At 43.6% G+C, this 23,713-nt stretch overlaps 1 protein-coding gene across 1 annotated transcript in view; it reads right to left on the minus strand.

Moving 5' to 3' along the window:
• The window catches only part of KAT2B (lysine acetyltransferase 2B), a 107,985-nt gene that overhangs the window by 69,101 nt on the left and 15,171 nt on the right, over window positions 1-23,713 (minus strand). The window contains 1 exon segment of the mRNA XM_020987195.2: window positions 11,158-11,284. Within this exon segment, the coding sequence (XP_020842854.1) occupies window positions 11,158-11,284 (127 nt within the window).

The following is a 23,713-nucleotide window of genomic DNA, read 5'->3' on the forward strand; positions in this document are numbered from 1 at the left end:
TCTCAATGTCACTTACGTTTATTCTTTTCTTTCTAGTCTTCCAGTTACTGCCTTGGCCTAGAACACCTCATTACCTTAGGCCTACAATGCTGAAAGCACCTCAAAACTGAAAAGCTGATTTGCTTCAGTAGTCCCTTCCCTGTCGAATATGCTCCCAATGGCACCAAGATCCGTAGGCCATCGCTGCTCAAAACCACTTATGGCTTCTGCCAATTGACCAGTCCCAGCCTGGACCTACCGCCATTCCCAGACTCACAGGATTTCAGAGTTGGAAGAGATCTTAGTGCCCATCTATTCCAAGTGAAGAAGAATCCCATCTCTAATGTACATACCCAATGAGTCGCTATCTACCTTTCTTTGCTTGAAGACCTCCAATGAAAGGGAACAAACATTAGCTGTAAAGTCAAAAGGACATGGGTTCAAAACCTCCCTCTGACTCTTACCACCATTTGGCCTTGGCCAAGTCAATCAACCTCTCCAAACTTTGATTTTCTCATCAATAAGAATGAATGACTAGATTGCCTCTAAGGCCCTCCCAGCTCCAGATGCATGATCCTACCCCTTCCCATGGCAGTCAAGTTCATTCCTCATCTGGATATTTTTCCATGTGACACAAAGACCCACCTCACTTCATGCACTAGATGTTGAATCATGAACTCTCAGAGCTAGAAGAAGCCTTGGAAAATATCTATCTCATCAGAGGATTTGGAATGATAAAGGACAACAGGGATCACATGTAAAGGCAGCTTTGGGGAGTCTGTCTAAAAACCAGAAAGACCTGGGTTTGAAATCCACCTCTGGCTCATAGTGGCTGTGTGACCCTAGGCTGGTTGCTTGACCTTTTAGTGTTCTGAGCAACTGTCTAAGACAAGGGCTCTTAATCTTGCTTTTCTGAATTCCATCGGCAGCTTCCCCTTTTCTGATAAAACCTTCTCAGAAAAGTGTCTTTAAAGGCATAGAATAAAATACATAGGATTACAAAGGAAACTAATTGTAGCAAAATAGCTACCAAATTATGTATTTTTTTTCAAGTTTGTGGACCCCAGATTGAGAGCCCCTGCTGCAAGACTACAGGTGGCATGGAAGGTGCTACCTACCTGGAGAAGAGTTTCCTCACCTTGGAGTTCCCTTTACCAATAAACTGGTATAAAATCATCACTCTGGGGCCTACTCCTAAAGATCCTCAATTCTAACACCTTTACTGAAGAGACAAAGAAAATGAGGCCTGAAGAAGTGAAGGGGCCTGCCCAACATCCTACTGAAAATGTCAATGAATTGTCAATTAATTTTGACAAATTTGACAAATGTTGATGAATTTTAGTGAATCAAATCTTTACATTTTTAATGCAAATAACCCCAACCCCTAGCATGTCTCTTCATGCACCCATCCCCAACTCCTACTTCATTTTCCTGGCAACTTTTCTTCTTTGGAGACCCAGCTGCACCAAGGCAGCCTTAGCACAAAGGATGCAATCTACTTCTGGAATGTACCATCCACCATAGCTACCGAGCCTGGCATGATGCTGGCCCCAATCTTTCTGCAACAGTAAGACCACACCCCTTGTCTGTCAAGTATGGTACTCAAAAGCCCAGTGCCAAAATTGGCCCAGTAGAACTTCAAACTCAATGAGTCCATATCACTCCTGACCAACCCTGGTTTTCTTTACAAGCACCAAAGGTCTCAGAGATGCCAAAGGCCTCCCTCTGCCTTGCACCAGGTGTACTCTAGTGAGAGAGAAAAAAAGTAAAATATATCCTTTGCCGCATTCCAACGATAATGAGAACGACAAGAATTTATGCAGCATTTGTAGGCTTGAAAAGGCTAGACCAATCTTATTTCATGAGATCCCCCGAACAACCCTGGAGGGAAGGTGCTATTGTTGTCATCTGTATTTTACAGATGAGGAATCTGGAGGGAAGGGAAAGGAATAAGGATGGGGCAGCTAGGTGGCACAGTGGATAGAGTTCTGGCCTGGGAGTCAGGAGGACCTGACCTCAGACACTTGACACTTACTAGCTGTGTGACCCTGGGCAAGTCACTTAACTCCAATTGCCTCACCAAAAAAAAAAAAGCAAAAAATGAAAGGAGTAAGGACCTACTATAAGCCAGGCACTACGTGTAAGTGCTTTTCAGCAATATTATGTCATTTGATCGTCACACCAACTCTGTAAGGTAGGTGCTGTTGCTGTTATGACCACCATTTTACAGCTGAATAAACTGAGAAAAGCAGGGGTTAAGTGACTTGCTCAGGGTCACAGAACTAGTAAGTATCTGAAGCTGAATTTGAACTCAGGTCTTCCAGGCCTAGCACTCTACCCAACTTTGCCACCCATTCAGAGAAAAATCATGTCCAGAGAAGAGGCTGCAATTCCCTTAAACTTTGCCCTGAGCAAATCACGTCGCCGGGGGGGGGGGGGGGGGGGGGGGGGGGGGGGGGGAGTGTCAGTTCTGGCCATATATCAGGAAGGATATTCAATGACAGGTACATAGACAAGAGAGTAACCAGGGTGACAAGAGAACTAGGCTTATTTGGGCAAATTACCTCCATTGTTTGGAGTTCTTATCTATAAATAATAATATTTACATAACACTTCGTGACTTACATAGCATTTTACGAATATCTTGTTTGAGCCTCACAACAGCCCTGTGACGGAAGGGCTGTTATTATTCCCATTTTACAGATGAGGAAACTGAGGTACAGCCAGGTTAAGTGACTTTCAAAGGCTCACACAGCTAGTAGATATCTGAAGCAGTTTTGAATTCAAATCTACTTGATTCCTAAGTTCAGTACCCTACAAACCATGCCACTCTGTTTATACTAAGGATGTTTAGCCTGGAAAACTTGGGAAGGAGGGAGGGTGAGAAGAGGCAACCACAGAGCCGATTTCAAATATTTGAAGGGCTCCCTTGTGGAAGGATTATACATTCTGCTTAGCCTCAAAGTGCAAAACTAGAGGCAGTTTCAGGGAGAAAGACATGAGGAAAAGCTTATTCACTCCCTGAGTAAGACTTATCTAGGCTTTGCTATGAGGAAAAACTGCCCAGCTGTTAGTGAGCTCCAAAAGCTGTGGCCTGCCTCAGGAAATGATAGGTTCCGCCCAACTGGTGAGCTGCAAGAGAAGGCTGGATACGGCTGCCAGAGGTGTCGGAGAAGGGGCCCTCCCTCGTCAGGTACAAGTTAGGCAAGATGGCCACCGAGCTCCGCTCAACTCAGATTCTGAGAATGCCCAAATACACAGCTACCCCTCTGAATTACTCTGAGAATTCCACCTCTCTGTTGGGGGGGGGAGTTCCCCCTATGGTAAAAAGGAAAATCCTTTTCTTTGCTTTCAGATTCTCCAAGAACTCAGCTCAGCTGTTTTGTGCTGTGTCAGGCTTGAAAATACCCATGGTGTTAAGAGACAGCAACGTGCCAAGACAGCATTGCCAGGAATCCCAAGACAGCATTGCCAGGAATCCCAAGCCAGCTGTTACCTTGATAGAAACAGGAAATTCATGGTCACCTTGGCCCTGGGACCCTCTCCAGCCACCAACTTCATTCATCATTTGAGACATCCTTGACCTGCAGTTTGGAAAAGTTTGACAGACCTATATGTGTACTTGAGTATGTGTGCGTGTGTCGAAGTAGAGAGAAAGATATAGAAAAAATAGCTAGATAGCTATATTAATATAACTATACTTATAATATATATGTGTGTATTTATCTTTCTGTCAAAGTGTGGCTCCCCACCCGCAGAATGAGGCGAAAGCTCTGGATAACAGTGATAGTTTTGTTTTGTTTTGTTTTGTTTTGTTTTCCATTCTCAATGCCAAGTAGAAAGCCTGGCAAAACATTCTCTACATTATACGGAACCTTAATAAGTGCTGAATAAATAGATGGATGGAGGGAAGACTAGATCTCCATGTGAGCCATGTGCTATGTCTGTATTATCCTCCATCACTGCAAAGGTGGGTAGTGGGGGGTTCTACAGGGATATGAGGAGTGGGGCAAAAGCAATGAGTAGGATCAGAGAGCCTGCAGAAGTCCTCTAGTCTGGGATTTTTAACCTGAGCCTGTGAACTTTTTAAAAAAATAATTTATAACTATTTCCATAATTTTATTCTTTTGTTACATATTCAATTTTATGAATTTAAAAATATTATTCAGGAGTTCACAGGTACCATCAGACTGCCAAAGGAGTCCAAGACACAAAATAACACTGAGAACTGCTCTAGTCCTACCAAGATGAGTAACTAAGGCCTATTCATAGCAGAGACAGAATAGGTGTTGGAGCTAGGAAGAACTGGGTTCACGTTCTCCCTCTGCTCCATACTGGGTCTGTGACCCCGAGACAATCACAGCCTCTCAAGGTTCTAGGCAAAGCTCCAATAATATCTAGCATCTCTCTAGCACTTTAAGGCCTACATGTGCTATATTTCATTTGTTCCTCACAACAACCCTGGGAAGAAGATGCTATTATTTCTTATCTCCGTTTTATAGATGAGGCTCAATGATGTGCTAGTAAGGGCCTGGGGTAGGATTGGAAGTCAGGTCTCCCAGAATCCTATCTGTTACGATACTGGAATGATTCTAAGTTACAGCGAAGGCGCCAACATGCATTGGTCGAGACTGTTCCCCCATCCTGGAGTTCTCCAGATCAGTGAAATCACAGGTCCTGTCTCTATCCCTGTCAAACAATTTTCCAAAATTTGCTTTTGAAGTTTGAAAAAAATCTAACCAAAATCATGTGTTCCCTTTCTACAATTTTAAGGCAAGAACTAGGCATCAGTGTCCCTGCAGTGGTGATGAAAACAGATGTGAGCTGGAGATGGTGGTGCTCATCCGTAATCTCCGCCACCAGGGAGGCTGAGGCTGGAAGAGCACTAGAGCACTCTGGAGGACTCCGGAGCAGCAGTAGGCTAAGGTGATCAGTGTCCTCACCAAGTTCAGCATTCAGCTGGTGAGCCCCCAGGAGTGGGGGGTTGGGGGGGACCAGGCTGTCTAAAGGGAGAAGAGCCTGTGGCACTCAGAGTGGGACAGGCCCATGAGGGGCTAGTCTGAAAACCACAGGAAGACTCAGTCTTTAAGGGGGGAAAAAGAGATAAGTGTAATTGTGGAAGGTAGGAGTTCCTTGTTCTTGGCAAAATCCATACTATATATTTATAGGCAGCAAAACAGGATTAACTCTACTGCGGCATCTCCTGTTTCTGTCATTAGAGCAAAGTGTTTTAGGATACTCAGAAGAGGCTTAAAACAGCTGCCATTGTACACAATCCAACAGTAAACAATTATTTTAGTACTTGAGAGACCTGAAAATCAGCCATTAAGCACTTAATAAGCTCCTGTCCTATGTGCCTGGCACTGTGCTAGGCAATGGGGAGACAAAGGCCAAAAGGAAACAGTACCTGCCCTCAGTACCTGCCTTCTCTTCTATCAGAAAGCTGACATGTGGGCTCTCTCTTCTCTGTCTCTCTCCTCCACCTCTCTTCTTGCTCTCCTTTCTGTCTGTCTCTGTTTCTCTCCTCTCTTCTCTTCTCTCTAATTTTATTTCTTCCATGCATATTCATGGTAACCTCACTAAGTTCTTAACCCCAAGACATTCATGGATAGATTTCGGGGGGTGCATAAACTTGGATGGAAAAAAATTTACATATTTTATCTCAATAGAATTTGTTTCCTTTATAATCCTCTATATTTTATTTTATGCATTTAAAATAATTATCCTGTAAAGGGACTCATAAATTTCCCTAGATGGGTCCATAATACAAAAAAGGTTAAGAACCCATACTCTTGAATTGTTTTTCTATAATATTGAATACATGGATATAGGGAGATTTCACTGAAACCTAAGGGATATGAGGGACAACTAGGTGGCACAGTGGATAGAGCACCAGGCTTGGAGTCAAATCTGGCCTCAGACACTTACTAGCTGTGTGACCCTGGGCAAGTCACTGAACCCTGTTTGCCTCAGTTTCCTCATCTGTAAAATGAGCTGGACAAGGAAATGGCAAACCACTCCAGTATTTTTGCCAAGAAACCTTTAATGGGGTCATAAAAAATTGGACATAACTGAAAACAACTGAAAAACAACAATGGATATAGCGACTGACAAAACCATGGCAACCCCTAGTTAAATGTGTAGAGATTCGATCCAACTCAATCAACATTAAGAACCTACTATATAAGGTACTCCAAAGGCACTGGAGATACCCAACAGTCACGAAGCTTATATTCCCTTGGGGATCCGCACATAAATGTGGGCATATACAAAGCACAGACAAACAATACGAGTCACCTTCAAATAAGAGACTGAAGAAAGAGGTTGCTCTATGAACCATCTGTCCTAACACAGGATTTCCATCAGCAGCAGAAAAACTGGGGGGAAGAAAGAGAGAAGGAAGAGAAGAATAGCAATGTTCATGTCAAGGCCCCTTGACAAATTCTGGTGAAGGCCAAATTCTCTTGAACCATAATAAAACCCATTCGAGACAAGTGGTATGGTGCAGTAGCAAAAACACTGGATTTGGAGTTGAAGGCCTTGGGTTCGAATCTCAGCTCTCACACTGACTCCCTACCCATGTGACCTTGGAGAAGTCATCAAACTCTTGGTCGCCTTAGCTGCACTATCAGTTGTCTTATTTGTAAAATGATGGGGGTTGGACTAGGTGACCTGTCCCTCTGTCTAGCTCTCAAACTCTGTTCCTACCACCCATGGTCTTACAACGCTAATACATTCCCCAAATGGGAACTCTTGGTTTTCTCTGCAAGTACAAAAGAGCTCACAGATTCCAAACAGGACAAGCTTGTTCAAATGTCTGCCAAGATTAGGAATCCCGATAGTTCAGGATTAAGGGACATCTGATGTTATCTATGAGAGTGATGAGGTTAAGCACCTTGCAAAAGTCTGAAAACACACAAACAACAGAGATTTGTGATTTGCAGAGGCTTTTGTGCAGAGGCTGTTGATTACTCAGCATGGACCCAGGTTTCCTAACGTCCTGCCTAGTGCTCTTTTCTCTGCACCATGTTACTTCCCTCATACGCTTTGCATCTAAGGGCCATGCAGAGGATCAGTCGGATGACAGCAAGCCACAGATTCTAGAGATGAGAATAAGCATCATGACCACAGAAGCAGCCCAGCGCTCTCATCTTCATTCCTCCAGAGCTCATTGTCAACAGAACAAGTACGATAGGAGGCAAGTGACATCTGAGTTCTGACCACTGCTCTGATTAGCATCAGTTAACATCAACTTTGCAAGCCCTGGGAATGCTTTTGCTTTGACAAGTCCAGGAAATCTGGATGATGACAAAGTACAAGAGATTATTGGTAACTTGAGCAAAAGCCACAGTGTGACAGAGAATGAAAATGGGAATCTGGCCCAACATGTTGGTCTTAAGCCTGACTTATGAGGGAAAACTCTTCAATTAGTTGAGCAGATCCAGATGGACAAGAAGGAGCTATAATCCAGCCTCTCCTTCCAGATCCTCTACTTAAGGACAGTGCCCTGACCAGCAATCTCTTCATTTCCCACCTGGCTATACTCCTGTGGACTTCATCATGCCCCCACACTGGGTACCCTGCCTCTCCTCCTCCTTCTTTTTATGTGCTGTCTTTGCCTGTTACATTATGAGCTTCCTGAGGGCAGATGCTGTTTTTTGCCTTTCTTTGTATCCCCAGTGCTTAGGATAATAGACACATAATAAATATTTACTGACTTCTTCCTTGCCAGATAGAGCAAAGAAAGGAAGGAAGGAAGGAAGGAAGGAAGGAAGGAAGGAAGGAAGGAAGGAAGGAAGGAAGGAGGAAGGAAAGGAGAAAAGAAAGAGAAACAAACTACAAATATGCATAGGTAATATATAATGTATATATTCCTCCTCACAATCTTATGTCTCACACACAACAAACACCAACTGCAACTAATGTCACTAACAGTGTAACTCCAAGGTTACAATGCTGGAAGGAGACTTCATCAAAGACCGTGTAGGGGCAGCTAGGTGGCACAGTGGATAGAGCACTGGCCCCGGATTCAGGAGGACTTGAGTTCAAGTCCAGCCTCAGACACATAACACTTCCTAGCTATGTGACCCTGGGCAAGTCACTTAACCCCACTGCCTAGCCAAAAACAACAACAAAAAGGCTCTATCAAAGAATGTCTGATATTAGTTCCACATTCTAATGATGTCAAAGGACAGAGCAGGATTTACACGTGGGTTTATCACTAATAAGATCGAGGGTTGGGCTGAAAAGAAGAGTTTGAAGAGTAGACTCTAGGAGTATGACTACTCCTGCTCCAACCATCAAACTCAAAAAAGAAAGACAATGCAGATCCTAAGGAATAATTAAAAGAAATAAGCATTATGTCTACTAAAGCATCTGTGAGGCAGATTGCGGGATTTTGAGCTAAAAGGGATCTGTCAGTGGATAGAGCAACGGCCCTGGATTCAGGAGGACCCGAGTTCAAATCTGGCCTCAGGCACATAACACTTCTTAGCTGTGTGACCCTCGGCAAGTCATTTAATCCCATTACCTACTCAAAAAAAAAATTTAAAAAAATAAGAGAATCTGTGACAGCATCTAACCTAGGATCCACAGGCCCCCAAGGACCTCGTGCATAGATTTCAAATGGGTTTGGGAATTGGGAAAGGGGGAAAAAATTACATCTCAACTTTCACAAACCTTGAATTTCCTCCTGAAATTTCCATGTTTTATTTGATACACTAAAAAAGCATTATCCTAAGAAGGATCCACGGGCCTGACCAGATCACCAAAGGGATCTGTGACACAAAACAGGTGAAGAACTCCTGCTCAATTTAACCCTCTCAATTTAGAGAAAATGAAACTGAAAGCCAGAAAAGCTAAGTGCCTGGCACAGAGCCCACAGCAATGTGATGACAAATTCACAATAAGGTCTACATAACTGAAAACCAGGCTTTCCCCCCTCCCTGAGAACATAGTTTCTCACAGCCTGAGAAGATAAAGGGGAAAATCATCCTCTACCAAAGTTGGCCACACCCAGCGCTGGGGGGCCTGGTGGCATACAGAAGGGAACTTGCTCCCAGAGTAGGGCCAATCTGCCCTCAGCTAAGAAGGTGGCTCTGCTTCAAACACAAATTGTTATGGAATGATATCATGTGTAAACCCCATATCAAAAACAACACAGGCCTGTGTTTGCAGAGACCCTGAGCTAGAGACTCTTCTTCCTGACCTTTAACACACCCTGTCAGTTGAAACCATGCCAAAGCTTTTTCTTGGGAGTAATCCAAAATAATATTCAATTAAGACCAATCCTAGAAAAGGTTAATTTACTTAGTACATGACACAGCTATGTCTGTAACTTGTCAAATGCTTCTTCTAGTATTGGCTATTTCAACACCCAGAGTGACAGTAGCTTTATAGACCAGTGAAATCATGAGTATGACAATACTGGTTTAATGAAAAGCGGCATGGCAGCGGGGGTCATGGCTCAACCTTGTAGATAAGAAGACCTGGGTTCAGGTCCTTCCTCTGACTCACTTAACTGTGTTACCATAGGTAAATCCAAACCTCTCTCAGTGCCTCAGGCAACTCTTTCTCTAAGATTTTAGGTTCTAATAGAATAATAACCAATCTGCAAGAGTGAAGGGAGTGTCCACATGAGGAATCACCCAACACTAATTTTATAACAGGTCTAGAGACTCCTCCCAAAAAATCTATTATTTATTTTATGACACTAATTACCTTGAAAGTTTACATATTTCCATGCCCAGAAACACCCTTTATTGCTATAACATACTCTCCAGATAACGCTCTTATCAGGCCTGACTTTCCTGTACATCCTGAGATGGCCTTTGGCCAAAGGCAGTAAAATGATAACCTGGCTTCACTCATCATCAAACATTTTACAGACTATGAGGGAATACTCAGTACTCAGAAAAAATGAAAGTGAAAGATCTTGGAAGGTAGATGGTAGCTACTGAATGGAAACTGCTAAATACCTAAGAGAGAATTATATATCTAATATTATATGCCCCTGAAGGACAGGAAATGTAGACGTCCCTATCAACCTTCCACTGTAAGAGTGAAGCTCTGGAGACAGGAAAGAGGGGGAAAAAAAAGGCACAAAATCTTTTGCCATTTGGAAGAATGAGACCAGGGAAGCTTTTTCCAATGGCCTTCTTTGTCTATTTAAGAAAAAGTAAAATTCCAAATGATTTTACTGCTTTTTTTCTCCTTTGCATCAAATGCTAGCTTTTTGGACCAGGATAAAGTAGTTACTGCTATTAAAAAACTATCCTCTTAAAAAACAATGCTTAAGGGCAGCTAGGTGGCACAGTGGATAGAGCACCGGCCCTGAAGTCAGGAGGACCTGAGTTCAAATCCAGTCTCAGACCAAACACTTGATACTAGCTGTGTGACCCTGAGCAAGTTACTTAACCCCAATTGCCTAAAAAAAAGAAATGCTCAATTAACTTTCTGTGATGATAACAAAAAAATGGTATCCTCATTGTGAGGTATGAGAAAAGTGTGTGAGAAATATAAAAATTAAAATTAAATAAAAATTAAATAAAAATTTCAAAACAACAAACAGAGAAGTTACACAAAACAACTTAAAAGAGGTTTGAGTCCTGTCTCTGACACTCACTAGCTGTGAAACTCTGGCCAGGTCAATTGACTTTGCTCATGCCAGTTTCATCATCTGCAAAATGGTCATAATAATATTTGTATCACACAACTGTCAGAAGGCTCAGATGAACTAACGAATGTGACAAATATCAGTGATTATTGATGTCACCAGAGATCAAGGCAAAGGAGAAATGAGAAAACATTGCAAGGAAGGATCCCAAGGAAAAAAATCTGAAGCAATAATAACAGTAATTAGATGAGGGAATTACAGATGGTGACTTTGGTCTTGGAGTCAGAGGCCAGCGTCTCATCCAACGTGACAAGACTCTTGTGATTCTGGGGAGCTCTTTGATGTCAGAGAGCTCAGAGGTCAGAGCTGCTCCATTAAGGGAGCAGAAGAAAAGAAGCGATGGGACAGTGAGGCTCCCACACGGAACTCTCAGATCAAGAACCGTCACAAGCAGGGGAGCCATGCTTTTACCCCGCTTGAAGGAAAATCAGATTAAAATCTGTCCTCATATGGTGGTTACCCAGAAGCCAGGGCCCCTTTGGGACGTGGGGTCTGATGCTTACCGAGAGTGTGGCTACAACTACGGCAGGACTCAGTGAGACTGACGATTATCTGCTGCACGTCTGCCCGGGGAGGAGTGGGCGGGGGATTGGGGTTTTTCCAGCCATTACATTTACAAGATTCCTCGGCCTGAAAATTTAAAAAGAGAGAGACGCGTTTATGTAACAGACTGTAACATGGGCTGATTGCTTTGTATAAGATGATACAGATGAGTTATGAGACAGCTGACTACAGACATTCTGACTCTGCATTTTCTAGGAATGCCCAGAAGAATAAATACAGGCTTAGTAGACAAAGTCTACTTTGGGATTGTTGTTGGGGTTTTTTTGGGGGGGGGCAATGGGGGAGGTTCTTTGCCTCCACTGATTCTGACAATCTTCAGCAAATTCAGAAAAGTAAGCCCACGACCTACAGCCAATAGCATCCACCCTTTACCCCTGCTGAGCCTGCTCTTGGCAAGTTTGAGGCAGAGGATTCCAGAAACATCCACTGGAAATGTTTCCTGGTGTTTTCAAAGTGCCAAACCAGTCCCCCACACCCTGCCATAGCTGCACTGCAGCTTAGCCAGGCATTGGCAGGCAGGCTCCAAATAGCCCCCATCTGCTCAATGGGGCTTTCACCTACCTTGACCCTGCCTTGATGAGAGGAAGAGAAAGGAAGAATGCAAAGCAGAATGTCAGAAAGGTATCTGAGGGCACAGGAGTGAAGGAAGAAGCACAGTGGGAAAGTCTCCTTCAGGCTCTTTTTTTTTTAGGGTAGCAAAAGAAGCTAACAAACATGTCCAACCATGGCTTCTGCGGCCCTCCTTCTTTCATCAGGTTATCTTGGTGAAATACTACAGGATTACTTAATTTCACAGCAACACAGGAGCATGGATCAGAGATCCAGAGCTGAAAGGGTCCTTAAAAGTCATATACTCCAACCCCCTCACTTTTACAGATGAGGAAACTGAGACTCAAAGATGTTAAAATGGTCACATAATCAGTATCAGAGACAGGACTCGAACCCTATTCTTCTGAGCTCCAAAACCATTTTTCTATTTACTCTGCCACATTTGCATTCTTATCATACATGGCCTGTGATATAAGTGGATTATGAGACCTAAAGTTTACCAAAATTCTTTTAAGCAGCAAAACATTTTTTTAATTTAAATATTAACACTGACAAATATGTTTCCAAAATGTACTATATACATCATGGCCCTCTTAATAGGACTATATACTGAAAATAAATTTACCTTCTTTCTCTTGACGATTCAGGGTCATCGGTATTATCAAATATTACACTGTGCAACTTGTCAAACATTTATTTAATAAACACCTCTTAATTATCTACTTTGTGCAGAGCACTGTGCTTGGTTCTGAGAGCCAGGACTTCCACATTAAACCGCTCCCCCACTCCCTTAGCCTTGATGAAGCTTACAATCTAGTGCCCTTAAAGTCCTGTCTTCCAGGGCGCTGAAGTGCACAGGGCTGATTGTCCTTAAACCAAATGGCCCAAGATAACTGTGCTTTTATAGAGATGTGATCTGCTCCGGCTTGCTTTCAGCTGTCACTTACTTCTCCAGATTTGTCAATGCCCCTGCTTCTAACAGTCCTTCCTTTCTCATTTGCTGTTTCTCTTGTTGTAGGGAAAAAAAATGTGATAAACCAACCTTTTGATAATAATCAGTAAATAAAAATATTTAAATTCTATTTGTATTTATTCTTTTAATATTTATTCTGTGTAGGGGATGTCTTCCCTATCAAAATTTGAGCTCTTTTGTTTTATTCCTGCAATTTGTATGCCCAGAGCTTTAGCACAGTGCCTGACATATTCTTCATAATTACTTGCTGATTGATTGATTGATTAAAACTCTAATTCCTGAGCCTAAAAGTCTGTCCTACAGAGGAGAGAGTATCGGCTTTAGTGAATGGAAGTGAAAAGGCGACAATGGGTGCTCATGGTTTTTCCACTTTTCTGCTCTCATCTTTTTTCCTGATGGCTGAAATTAGCAAATAAGTAAATATTATTGCCTTGACTTACTTAGTGGGTAGATAGATAAACTGGGAGGTGAAGGGGGTGGCAGAGAGAAAACTTATGCAGGCTGAAAGTGGTTACGGGTACAGATTGGGGGTGGGCTGAGAGGGGAACAGCTTTGTCGTGGCAAAAGAATGCCAGAATCTTGCAGGAAAGCAAGCTATTCCCCTGCCCTTCCCCCACATACACATACCACCCTGAAACTCCAAGGATGGAAACTGCAGTGCTGGGGAAGAAACGACAAGGAGGGCGTGCCTGGAGTCCTCAGCCATGTCACACACGGGGCACACACCTCTCCATCCCCAGCACCAGAGAAATGGAAGGGGGCACTGTCTTGCCTATGGAAACTCGTGAAAAAAAATTTAGAGACAGAAATGCCATGGAAAACTGTGAAATAAAGTGATGTGTGAAACTGCAAAAAATAAGAGATGTAAAGTGTATGTGTGTGTGTGTACACATATATACATATATACATACATTTGAAATTTATAGACAGCAGAGTGCAATGTGGGTACAGGGAAGGAACCATCCTTAAATGTTGAGAAGGTGTGCCTCGGGTAGGTTGAGGCCCCTCCCAGCTACCCCCCTCCATTCTAACAGCCACTCCCCCCAGATCTTCCAAACAGCTGGTCTGATCCTGATGTCCTTCTAGAAACTGGCTGTGTTTAGACAAGGGTAAATAGCGACAAAACAGCAACGACATACCAACGATACATGCCAAAATGGGGGTGAGGGGCAGGGTGGTATCGAGGGAAAAAGAAAACACAACCCAAAGAACATGGATGGAAGTCACCCGAAGAAGGTGGGGGCAGCTTAAAGGGGGAGCAAGTGACTGAAAGGGGGGAGGGGGAGCACAACAGGAAGTATCCAGTAGCCCAGGACTGGTGCACTCCTAAGGATCTGAAAACCAGCAAACCCCAGTGAGCAAGTGAATGGCGCCAGAGCACACACTGGAGCGGGTGTGAGCGGATGCCTGGGCGCCTTGGAAGTGACCTTAAGGTGTCAGCCCGAACACTGAACCAGCTGCAGGAGATTTGGCTTGAGGGTGAGAGAAGGGTGAAGAGACTCTGCCCAGGTCGGGCTGACCTAGTTGCTAGGCCTCCTGCCTTTGCCGATACAGAATGAGCCGTGATGATAAAGCAGATCAGATGCGCCCGGTGCAGATGACCTCAATCAGAGGCACCTGAGCTCCTCCCAGCTGTACGCTTTAGAAGGACACTGCCTAAGAAGCGGGAGGGGACACCTGGGTTGGAGCAGGGATTCTTAACCGGGTCCCTGGAGAGATTTCAGCAGGTCTGTGAACACTGATGGAGAGAAAATTACATCTTCCTTCCCATTATTTCATTTGTTTACATGTTGTCTCCTTCATTAGATCATAAACCCCTTGAGGGCAGAGACTCTCTCTTCTGCCTCTTTTCATATCCCCGGTACTCAGTGCCTAGCACACAGCAGGTGCTTAATAAAGGTTTATTCACTGACTCCAAGTCCTGACACCTATTCATTCTACCGTGGTGCCTTTCAGGAAACCTCAGTGCATATGTGTGTATGCATATATATATATATATATACACACATGTATACATACATACACATTTGCCAAATATAAGGCTGGAAAAATTATGATTCTCCATTTCTGGTGCCCCTCAGGAAAAAATACCAGGATGTGGATTTCCAAGGCCTATTCCCCAGCAGGGTTTTGAGGCTGTCCAGGATTCCCCAGGATCCCTAACCACGCTCTAAGAACCAATCGCTACACTCAGCCTATATCAGATTGCACGCCACCTTGACGAGGAAGGGAGGGAGAAAAAAATTTGGAAGTCAAAATCTTATCAAAGTGAATGTTGAAAACTACCTTTACATGTATTTGGAAAAAATAAAGTACTATTAAGTGGGGGGAAAATAAAGGTAAACACTCAAAGATAAAAAAAAAAGAATCTTCAAAAGAATGGGGAAAAAAAAAACACAGCCCAATACACTGGGTCATCTCCAGGGCCATCTACACTCCAGGCAACTCTAAGACTAAATTACTGATGTGCACTGGGAAAAGGAGTTTCCTCACAGTCCAAAAACAATAACTCCTTATAACAACAGTCAAAAGCACAAAGGGGTTTGAAATCCTTATTGACGGAGGGAATATCCTCTCCAAAACAAACTGAGACCCTGAAAGTACCCTGAAGGAAGGGCCACCTGTGTCGTCAGCACTAACTTCACTGAGCAAGGTGACATCCCAGGATTCACTGCTTCTCCTGTACCTGGGAGGGAGAAACAAGAAGATGGAGAGACAGGACAATGAAGCCCAGCTCATCCCCTGACAAAGGACCAGTGGATGAGGGGAAAAGTATAATTTGAGACTGTCTTGTCCAAAACAGATGGTTGCCTAGTCACCCAGGGAAGGAGGTCACTTCTAAAGGAAGGAGAAACAGCTGGGTCTGTTCTGGGAGGTCTGCAAGCCCTCCTTCCTTCTGCACTCCTTTCCAGGCCTTCAGAGATTCCTCAGCAGTAACAAGATAAGGAAAGATAAAGTCACTGGTTTAGCACTTTTCCCCCCAGGCTTTGGAGCTGAGCTAATGGAAGGGCCTTGGAGGAGACAAATTCCAAGCTGAGGAGTTCCTATTTTCTTTCCTAGAAGCAGTAGGGGGTCAATGAAGGTTCTTGAGAGAAAGAATGTCAAGGGCAGACTTGTGCTTTAGGAAGATTCAGATGGCAGCTATGAAGATGGATGGAAACAGGGAGTCACCAGAAGCTGGTAATCCAATTAGTCTGTGGTGAGAGGTGATAAGGGCCTCAAATAGAAGGCGGGAGTCTTTTGTGCTGCTGATAAACAGAATACACACTGTACCAAGCTAATACAGAGGCAAGCCCCACCCAACCCCTTTCAGTAGCAATTGCCCTGAATTGTACTTTAAGTAACAAGACAGAATTTCTTCCCACCATAAATTTTCAGGTTTCTGCTTAACTAATATTCCACTAGCCCCACCTTCCCATCATCACCATCACAGTCGGGCATGGATGATTTTGTTCAACTCTAAAGCTATGTAGGTAGGAAGAGTTCCCCTAGAGAGGGAGAGGAGGTAGGCACTCCAGCTAGTTTGGGAAGGCTCTTCCAACCCCCACAACCACCACTAGTGGGTCTAGCACAATAGGTGTTTCATAGACAAATGGCAAATTCTACATCACTTAGAACGCAGGCTGAGGAACACTGATTCTTGGTTTTGGAACCACTAAAGAGCAACCAGTTGATCATTTCTGAAGGCAAAGGTCAAGAGGAGAAAAAGAACATGAGGCTAGTTAAAGAGAAGGGTTCCAGGGGAATGTCAAAGAGAACGAACATTGTTCTTTGAATGGCCTTTCAATGCTCAGCAACCCCCAATCCCCGCGCCTCACTGCCACCACACCCCATATTTAAGGGATCAGTAATTGGAGCCTTTTTACCCAACCTGCTGTTTGTACAAACCCCCAGTTTCACCAAGGTTTAAGCCAACGCATAACAAACTTGTAATACTTCTTAAGTAGAGACAATAAGGACTTTCTAACCATGCAGAACGTATCAGGATAAATGCAATCCAAGCAAAAAAAAGACAAAAAGCCATCACCAGCCATACCTCACCTGCCTCGCTGCTACCAGCTGGCTCTTTGTAGTGATAAAAAGAATACATACTGTACTGTGCTGACTTAAATTCATAAAGCCTCAAGGGCCTGCCCACCTAATGCAATAATGGAACGTGCTCAAATCAGTCACAGATGAAATAACTGGTGTGAGAAGCTCAATGAAGTGACCCAAAATAAATATTGGTTCTGTGGCCTTCTCCCCATCCCTCACCCCAGGTAAAGACCCCAGCAATGGAGGAAGGGGAGGACGAGGAGGGCCAGAGTTCTGACAAGGCCAAGCTCAGCATTTCCTGGATCTTTCTTGTTCCACCCCCTCATTTAGGAGTGCGCCCCACCCCACAGTCAGGGACTCTGCCTTTTCTTCTCAACTTCAGGCCTGTCAGACACCTCCAACTCAGTGTCCTGAAAATATCAAAAACTCAACCTGCCCACAGTGACTCAGTCTTCAGTATTCAAGCCACTCCCCTCCTGTTTCTGTCCAAGGCACCACCACCAGCCTTCTAGTGAGTGCCTCAGCTATACAACACCAGTAGCACCCAAGACTCTTCCCCTTCCCCCACCCCCTATATCCAGTCTGTTCTACCTCCCAACGCTCTTTTCTCTCTACTCAGTCACTGCCATATTTTAGGCCTTCATCACCCTAGGCCACAACCTAACTGAACTCCTGATTCCCAGTGCCTCCCCTCTCAATCCAACCTCCACCTAGCCACCAGACTCATCTTTCTAGGCACACCTCAGACCAGGTCACTCTCTTGCCTCAAACTCCTCAGACTGACATTTACAACCCTTGACATGATCTGACTCCATAGCATCCCCACCTCCCACCCCCAAGATTATTTTTTTCTCCCTTTTGAGCTCTCTGTCTCTCTATAATCCAGCTAGAACAGTAGATGACTTGACTTGCCGTTCCCTGAATGCAGAGTTTTCTCTGGGCATTTGTATAAGTATAACCTAGGCTGGGCCTGGAAAGGCATTCCTTCCTCGTGTCTCTCTTAGAATCCTGAGCTTCCGCAAAGGCTTAGCTCAGGTACCACTCTTCCAGGAGGCCTTTATTGAGCCTCTTTTGAGTTCACTGCTCCTCAAATTATACCATCCATACTTATCTGTGGATGTTATTATATAGTATACACCTAATCGTTCCATAACCCCACCCCTCAAAGAATTTAAGCACCTGGAGGGAAAGGGACTGTTTACCTTTGTACCTCTCTCTAGTGCCTAGCATACATTTTTTTTTTTCAGTAAATTCAGTCCTGTCTGACTCTTTGTGACCTCCTTCCCCACTTTGGGATTTCCTTGGCAAAGATACTGGAGTAGTTTGCCATTTCCTTCCCCAGGTTATTTTATAGAGGAGGAAACTAGGCAAACAGGGTTAAGTGATTTGCCCAGGGTCACAGAGTGAGTAAGTGTCTGAGGCCAAATTTGAGCTCAGGAAGATGAGTCTTCCTGACTTCAGGCCTGGTACTCTATTCACTGTACCACCTAGCTGTCCCTTATACATATACAGTAGGTACATAATAAATGCATGTTGGATTATATTGTTATAAATTATAGTATTGGGATAACTGGAGTTTTCTAAGTTCTGGCCCCCTTTTCCACTTTACTTCATGAGATTGCAAAATATTTTTAATTTTTTTAAAATATGAATCATCCTCTAAAGGATATTTTTGTGCATAATACTTCCCCCTTGGCTAAGTAGAACATTTAAGACTTTCATGTCTTTTAGAGATGATATGCTGACTCTCCATGTAATAGGCAAGATGCTACATGTTCCCGTATTTGCCCTCACGAGTACCCTTTGTGCCACCTTAAATAGTCCACAGCAGTACTACCATCTTTTCTGACAAAAAAAGGCAAAGACAGGTCTCCCCTTGAAAGACATTTTCCCCATCTCTCCTTAATCAGCCAGTATTGCTGCTATCTCAAGGGCCTTTCAAAGGAGAGTGGGGGGGAGAAGAAGGGCATGCAAGGAGCACAGCCTTCCCAAAGCATCTTTCTTGAGACCCCCTGTCTATTTTAGGGATGATCTTCCTAGCCAATTACTATATTAAGTGCCTAGGGCAGAAAGGGCAAGTCTGTACAGATTATGGAGCTTCCTACTGGGCAAAGGAAGAGGCCACAAGTCAGTTTCAATCAGGCTCACTATGAGAGACAGAAAACTACAGCGGGAACCTGGGTTAAAGGCCCAGTTAATCTGTTAGTCTGTTTTATAATGAGAGGATGCAGGTAAGGCCAACAGCAAAGAAGCAACTGCAGAAGAAGAGAAAGAGTCCTGGATTTGGAGGCAGAAAAACTGGGCCAGGATCTGAAACCTGCCAGCCACATCAGATAAATGTGCCCTTGGCAACTCACTATATCTCTCCAAGCTTCAATTTCCCCATCTGCAAAAATCATGCTAATAACACTTGGTGGTGGGGATCAATGAGATCATGTATACAAAATGTTTTGCAATGGCTAAAGTGCCATGTTAATATTATTAGCACATTACTGTTATATGAGGTTCAATTAAAATGATAAGAATAAAGTTGCTCAAACGACTAGCTAAACAAAAGAGTTAGAAGCTCAGTGACAGAGATGCAAAGTAAACAGGCATGAGCAGCAGACTTGGTGATGAGTAAAATGGGCGTGAAGATGTTTTGGATGATGTCCAGATGGAAAGAAACCAGAGTGTCCTGCAGAACATCAAGGTAAGCCCTCAGAACTCGAATAATCAAAGCAGCAACCAATGGGGCCTGCTGAACACCGATCGTGAAAGGGTTACCCCACCTTCTGGCCTAAGAGGTGAGTGACCAGAGGCCAGAATCAGACGGGCATTCTCCAGTGTTACTGATTCATTCATCTGCTTGGCTGGCGTCCATGGACTTGTTCTAGAGCAGGGCTTCTACCCAAAGAAAGGAGGAGGCAGATGGATTGGTGTGGAGTGGTAGATATGGCAGGAAAAGTAGCAACAGGGACAGCTAGGGGGCACAATGGATAGAGCACCGGCTCTGGAGTCAGGAGGACCTGAGTTCAAATCCGGCCTCAGATACACAGCACTAGCAGTGTGATTCTGGGCAAGTCACTTAACCCCAATTGCCTAAGCAAAAATAAATAAATTAAATTAAATTGAAAATGAAAAAAAAATCAGAGAAGTTCGTTTTCTCATGAGCCTCATCTCTATTCTTTGCATCTCAAATTTTTGTGTTTGTTGACAACTGTTAAGTTGACAACAATTTTTTAAATGCCCATTGTTTAGAATTCTAAAATGATGTTTTTCAATGGTTTGGCCAGTTTCTTTTTAGAAAGGAACCCACAACAAAATCATGCCATACATGGATGAAATGGGAAATCTGCCTCTTCCGTAAGTTCACTAAATAAGAGGGGCACATAACCGCTGTCTTTAGGGTTGCATTGCCAAGAGGCATCAGCCTCATTCTGCTTGGTTCTGGAAGGTAGAACCAGGAGCCATTAATGGGGAGAAGTTACAAAGGGCTGATCTGAGGGAAACAACTTCACATCTTCCCAGAATAGTCACAGATGGGTCAGGGGACCTTGGGAGGATCGGGACACCCCTTCCTCCCCACCTTGGAGGCCTTCAAGTAGAGGCTGAAGGATGACTACTCATCACCTACACTCTAGTGGTGATTCTTTTTTCAGATATGATTTGAATGGGTAACTTGTGTGGTCCCTTCCAACCCTGCAAGGCCAGGATTCCATGAAGCTCCACTGAATTTAGTATACTGTACATATGCAAACAGCCCCCATGCTTATGAGGCAGTAAGCCCTTTATTTGGAATCAGAGGACCTGGGTTCAAATTCCAGTTAAGTCACTTAACCTCTCCTTGGGCGCCTCAATTCCAGGGAATTAAAGCCCTCTCTGCCTTCCATCTCTAAGTCTATGATCAACAGCTTGGGGATCTTCCTATGTACAGTTTTGTTTTCATTGCCTACAAATTCTAGTCATGGAACAAGGCAGCTTCAATCCAGAGACTCAAAGACTTATCAATATTAATAAGGATTAGTATCCTTGTGGATGTTGATAAGGACATTAATATTCTAATAAGGATATTAGATTCATTACTTCAATGGTTCCACGATCTTTGTGATGTGGGTATTTCCTCCACAGGGCCAGACTATACAACCCATCTAACCAGTTTCATGCTGCAAGGCCCATAAATCCATAGATTACCCTGGAAACCTTACTCTAGGGTGTTTCCCATTTATTGAGTAGCAGCAGAAAACCTCAGGCTCTTAGGGACCAAATGGCATCATCAGAAGTCTGTGATGGCTTGCTCATGTACAACTAGCTATAAACCGTTTAAAACCTGGCTGGGCCAACTTCTTCCATTAAAACAACCTCCAAAGGGGTAGGAAAGAGTCAGGTGTTAACAGGTACCTTTCCCACCTTTTCATTGATGCTGCAACCAGAACATTTAAAGATGAAATTAATAGAGGGGAAGAGGAGTGATGCTCCACAGTAAATACTAACTGCTCTGCCTCCATTATTGGCCCCTCTCTTCATGAAAGAGAAAGGAACCTTCTATACTTTTTTAAAACAGTTTCAGTCTTCTAGCTGGTGGCAATCAATCAATCAAAAAGCATTTGAGCAGCAAGTACTATGGCCAAATGCTGGAGACATGAAGAGAGGTTTCCTTACTCTCAAGGAGCTCTTAATCTTACGAGTGAGATAATGTCACTAAGTAGGCAGATGCAGGACATATACAGTGGATGGAGAGAAGACACCATTGACTCCTAGCAGGCAAACCACTGTTAATCTATTCCAATACAAAGCATTCTATAAAGCCAGACAGCATATTTTTGGCTTTTCCTTCCAAAAGCTTTCCACCCCTTCTGTTGAATGGAAATATACTTCTATGTTATAATAAAACTCTATGTGAAAATAGGCCATGCTTAAAAAAAAAAAAGGCTTATTGATGCCTTTTCCATCCCAGTAATTTCCCAATATATCTTCCCTCCTTAAAACAAAGCAAAAAAGCTAAATAACTGTCTGACAAAACAACCCATCTGATAGCGTATACAACTGTATCCATGGACCCCTCCATCTCTCTAACAAGGGTAATTGTTTCATCAACTGTCCTCAGGACTAAGGTTGGTCACTGCAACCAATCTGATTTCAGCTGCCTTTTAGCAGAGTTCTAGGGCTGCTTTCTTCACTCCATAAACTGATTTACGTTGAAGGAAACCACTTCTGAGGCAATTTTGCTCAAGTATGGCTGTTCCATACAATAGGACAGACACACACGGTTTTCATCAAGTTTTAATATATTTCAAACCTTTTCTCTCCTCCTCTCAGTTTCTAAAGACAAGGGAGCCTTCCTGATGAGGCTCTAATTCATCTTGTTTGTTCTGTTCTCAAAAACTAGCTCTCGTAGCTGGGAAACAGTCAGTCAAGGCCTATGGCTCCTTTTGCTTTGAGCCTGGAATGCAGGAGCAGAGTTCTTCAGTGAGAGCCATGCTCTTTTTACTCCAATGATGGAGTTCACTAAGTGTTACTTGTCCAGAAAAAAATAAACTTCTGACTTCGAATGAGTTGGCTAATTATAGGTTATGTCTGGCTTAGGCCAGGACAATCTGACTGTCCTGAAGTACACCCTAATCTTCAGGGCGGGAGCCCAAATGGCCTCAGTCCTCCAGAGATCAGGAAGACCTAGGTCTGGGCCAGACCATTCAGGCTTATGCCTAAGCAGAGTTCCTGGGCCCACTGATCTATCCCCATGCCTCTTGGCTAGAACCAAGACAAGCCCAGACTCCCGAAATACTTCATGGTAATTCAACAGTGAGTTGGATTCAGTAAGAAAACAGGAGAAGAGGGTTCCCTGGAAGCCAAAACCTAGGACAGAGAGTTCCTGGCATCTCTTAGCATTTCAATTCACTCCTCGACATGCAAAGAAATCTCGCGTTATATGCACATGGTGCCAAAACAGCTACTCAACAGAATTAATGCGCTGAAGTAAAGGGGGAGAAAAAGCTGACAAACTGGTTGGTTTTTATCAACAATTGTTGATTGGCTGAAATGTCCTGTTTTTCAGCTCACTCTTCTGGCATCATCTGGACAGTCTTGGTGAGCAGCAACCAAACGATGATGCCTTGTATTTTGTGAGCATCCCCTTGGCAAACAACACTCATCCGGTTGTTTACCAATTTTCATTTCTATCTCTGCTAACAACCACCAAATAGAACCAGACTAAAATAGGGGTAGTTAGGTGGCAGAGTGTCCAGTCTGGAGTTAGGAAGACCTGAGTTCAAATCCTACTTTTGACACTTACTAGTATGAGACCCTGGACAAATCGCTTAATTTGTTTGCCTCAGTGTCCTCATCTGTAAGATGGGAATAATAACAGTACCCATGACCCAAGGTTATTATGAGGATCAAGTGAGATGGTAAATACAAAGCACTTAGCCCAGTGCCTAGCACATAGCAAGTCCTAAGTCAATGTTAGCTATTTCTATAACTAAACTTCCCTCCTGAGCTTTGACCTCACATTTTCAGCTGCCTCCAGAATACTTTGACTGAACATATACTAAGACAGACCAGTCTTCTCCCCACTGCCCCTAGCCAGCTGTCTTCTCAGCAGCCTCATTTCATCAGTGCTCCCTGTATTTTCCCATTCCAGAGGCTTCACCCCAAGACACACAAAACCAAAAATTCCTGTTGGCTTTTCTTTCAAAATGTCTTTCAGATTCAGCCCTTCCTTTCCATTCACTATCTGCTGCCAACCTTGTGACCTCATGGCTAAATTATTACAACTCCTCTTTTTTTTTTCTCTTGCTTTTTGGTGAGGCAATCGGGATTAAGTGACTTGCCCAGGGTCACACAGCTAGTAAGTGTTAAATGTCTGAGGCCGCATTTGAACTCAGGTCCTCCTGACTCCAGGGCTGCAGCTCTATCCACTGTGCCACCTAGCTGCCCTCAACTCAACTTCTTGATTCCAA

The sequence above is a fragment of the Phascolarctos cinereus genome, unplaced genomic scaffold (genome assembly GCF_003287225.1).
Source record: "Phascolarctos cinereus isolate Bilbo 61053 unplaced genomic scaffold, phaCin_HiC Scaffold_1;HRSCAF=81, whole genome shotgun sequence".
NCBI lineage: Eukaryota > Metazoa > Chordata > Mammalia > Diprotodontia > Phascolarctidae > Phascolarctos > Phascolarctos cinereus.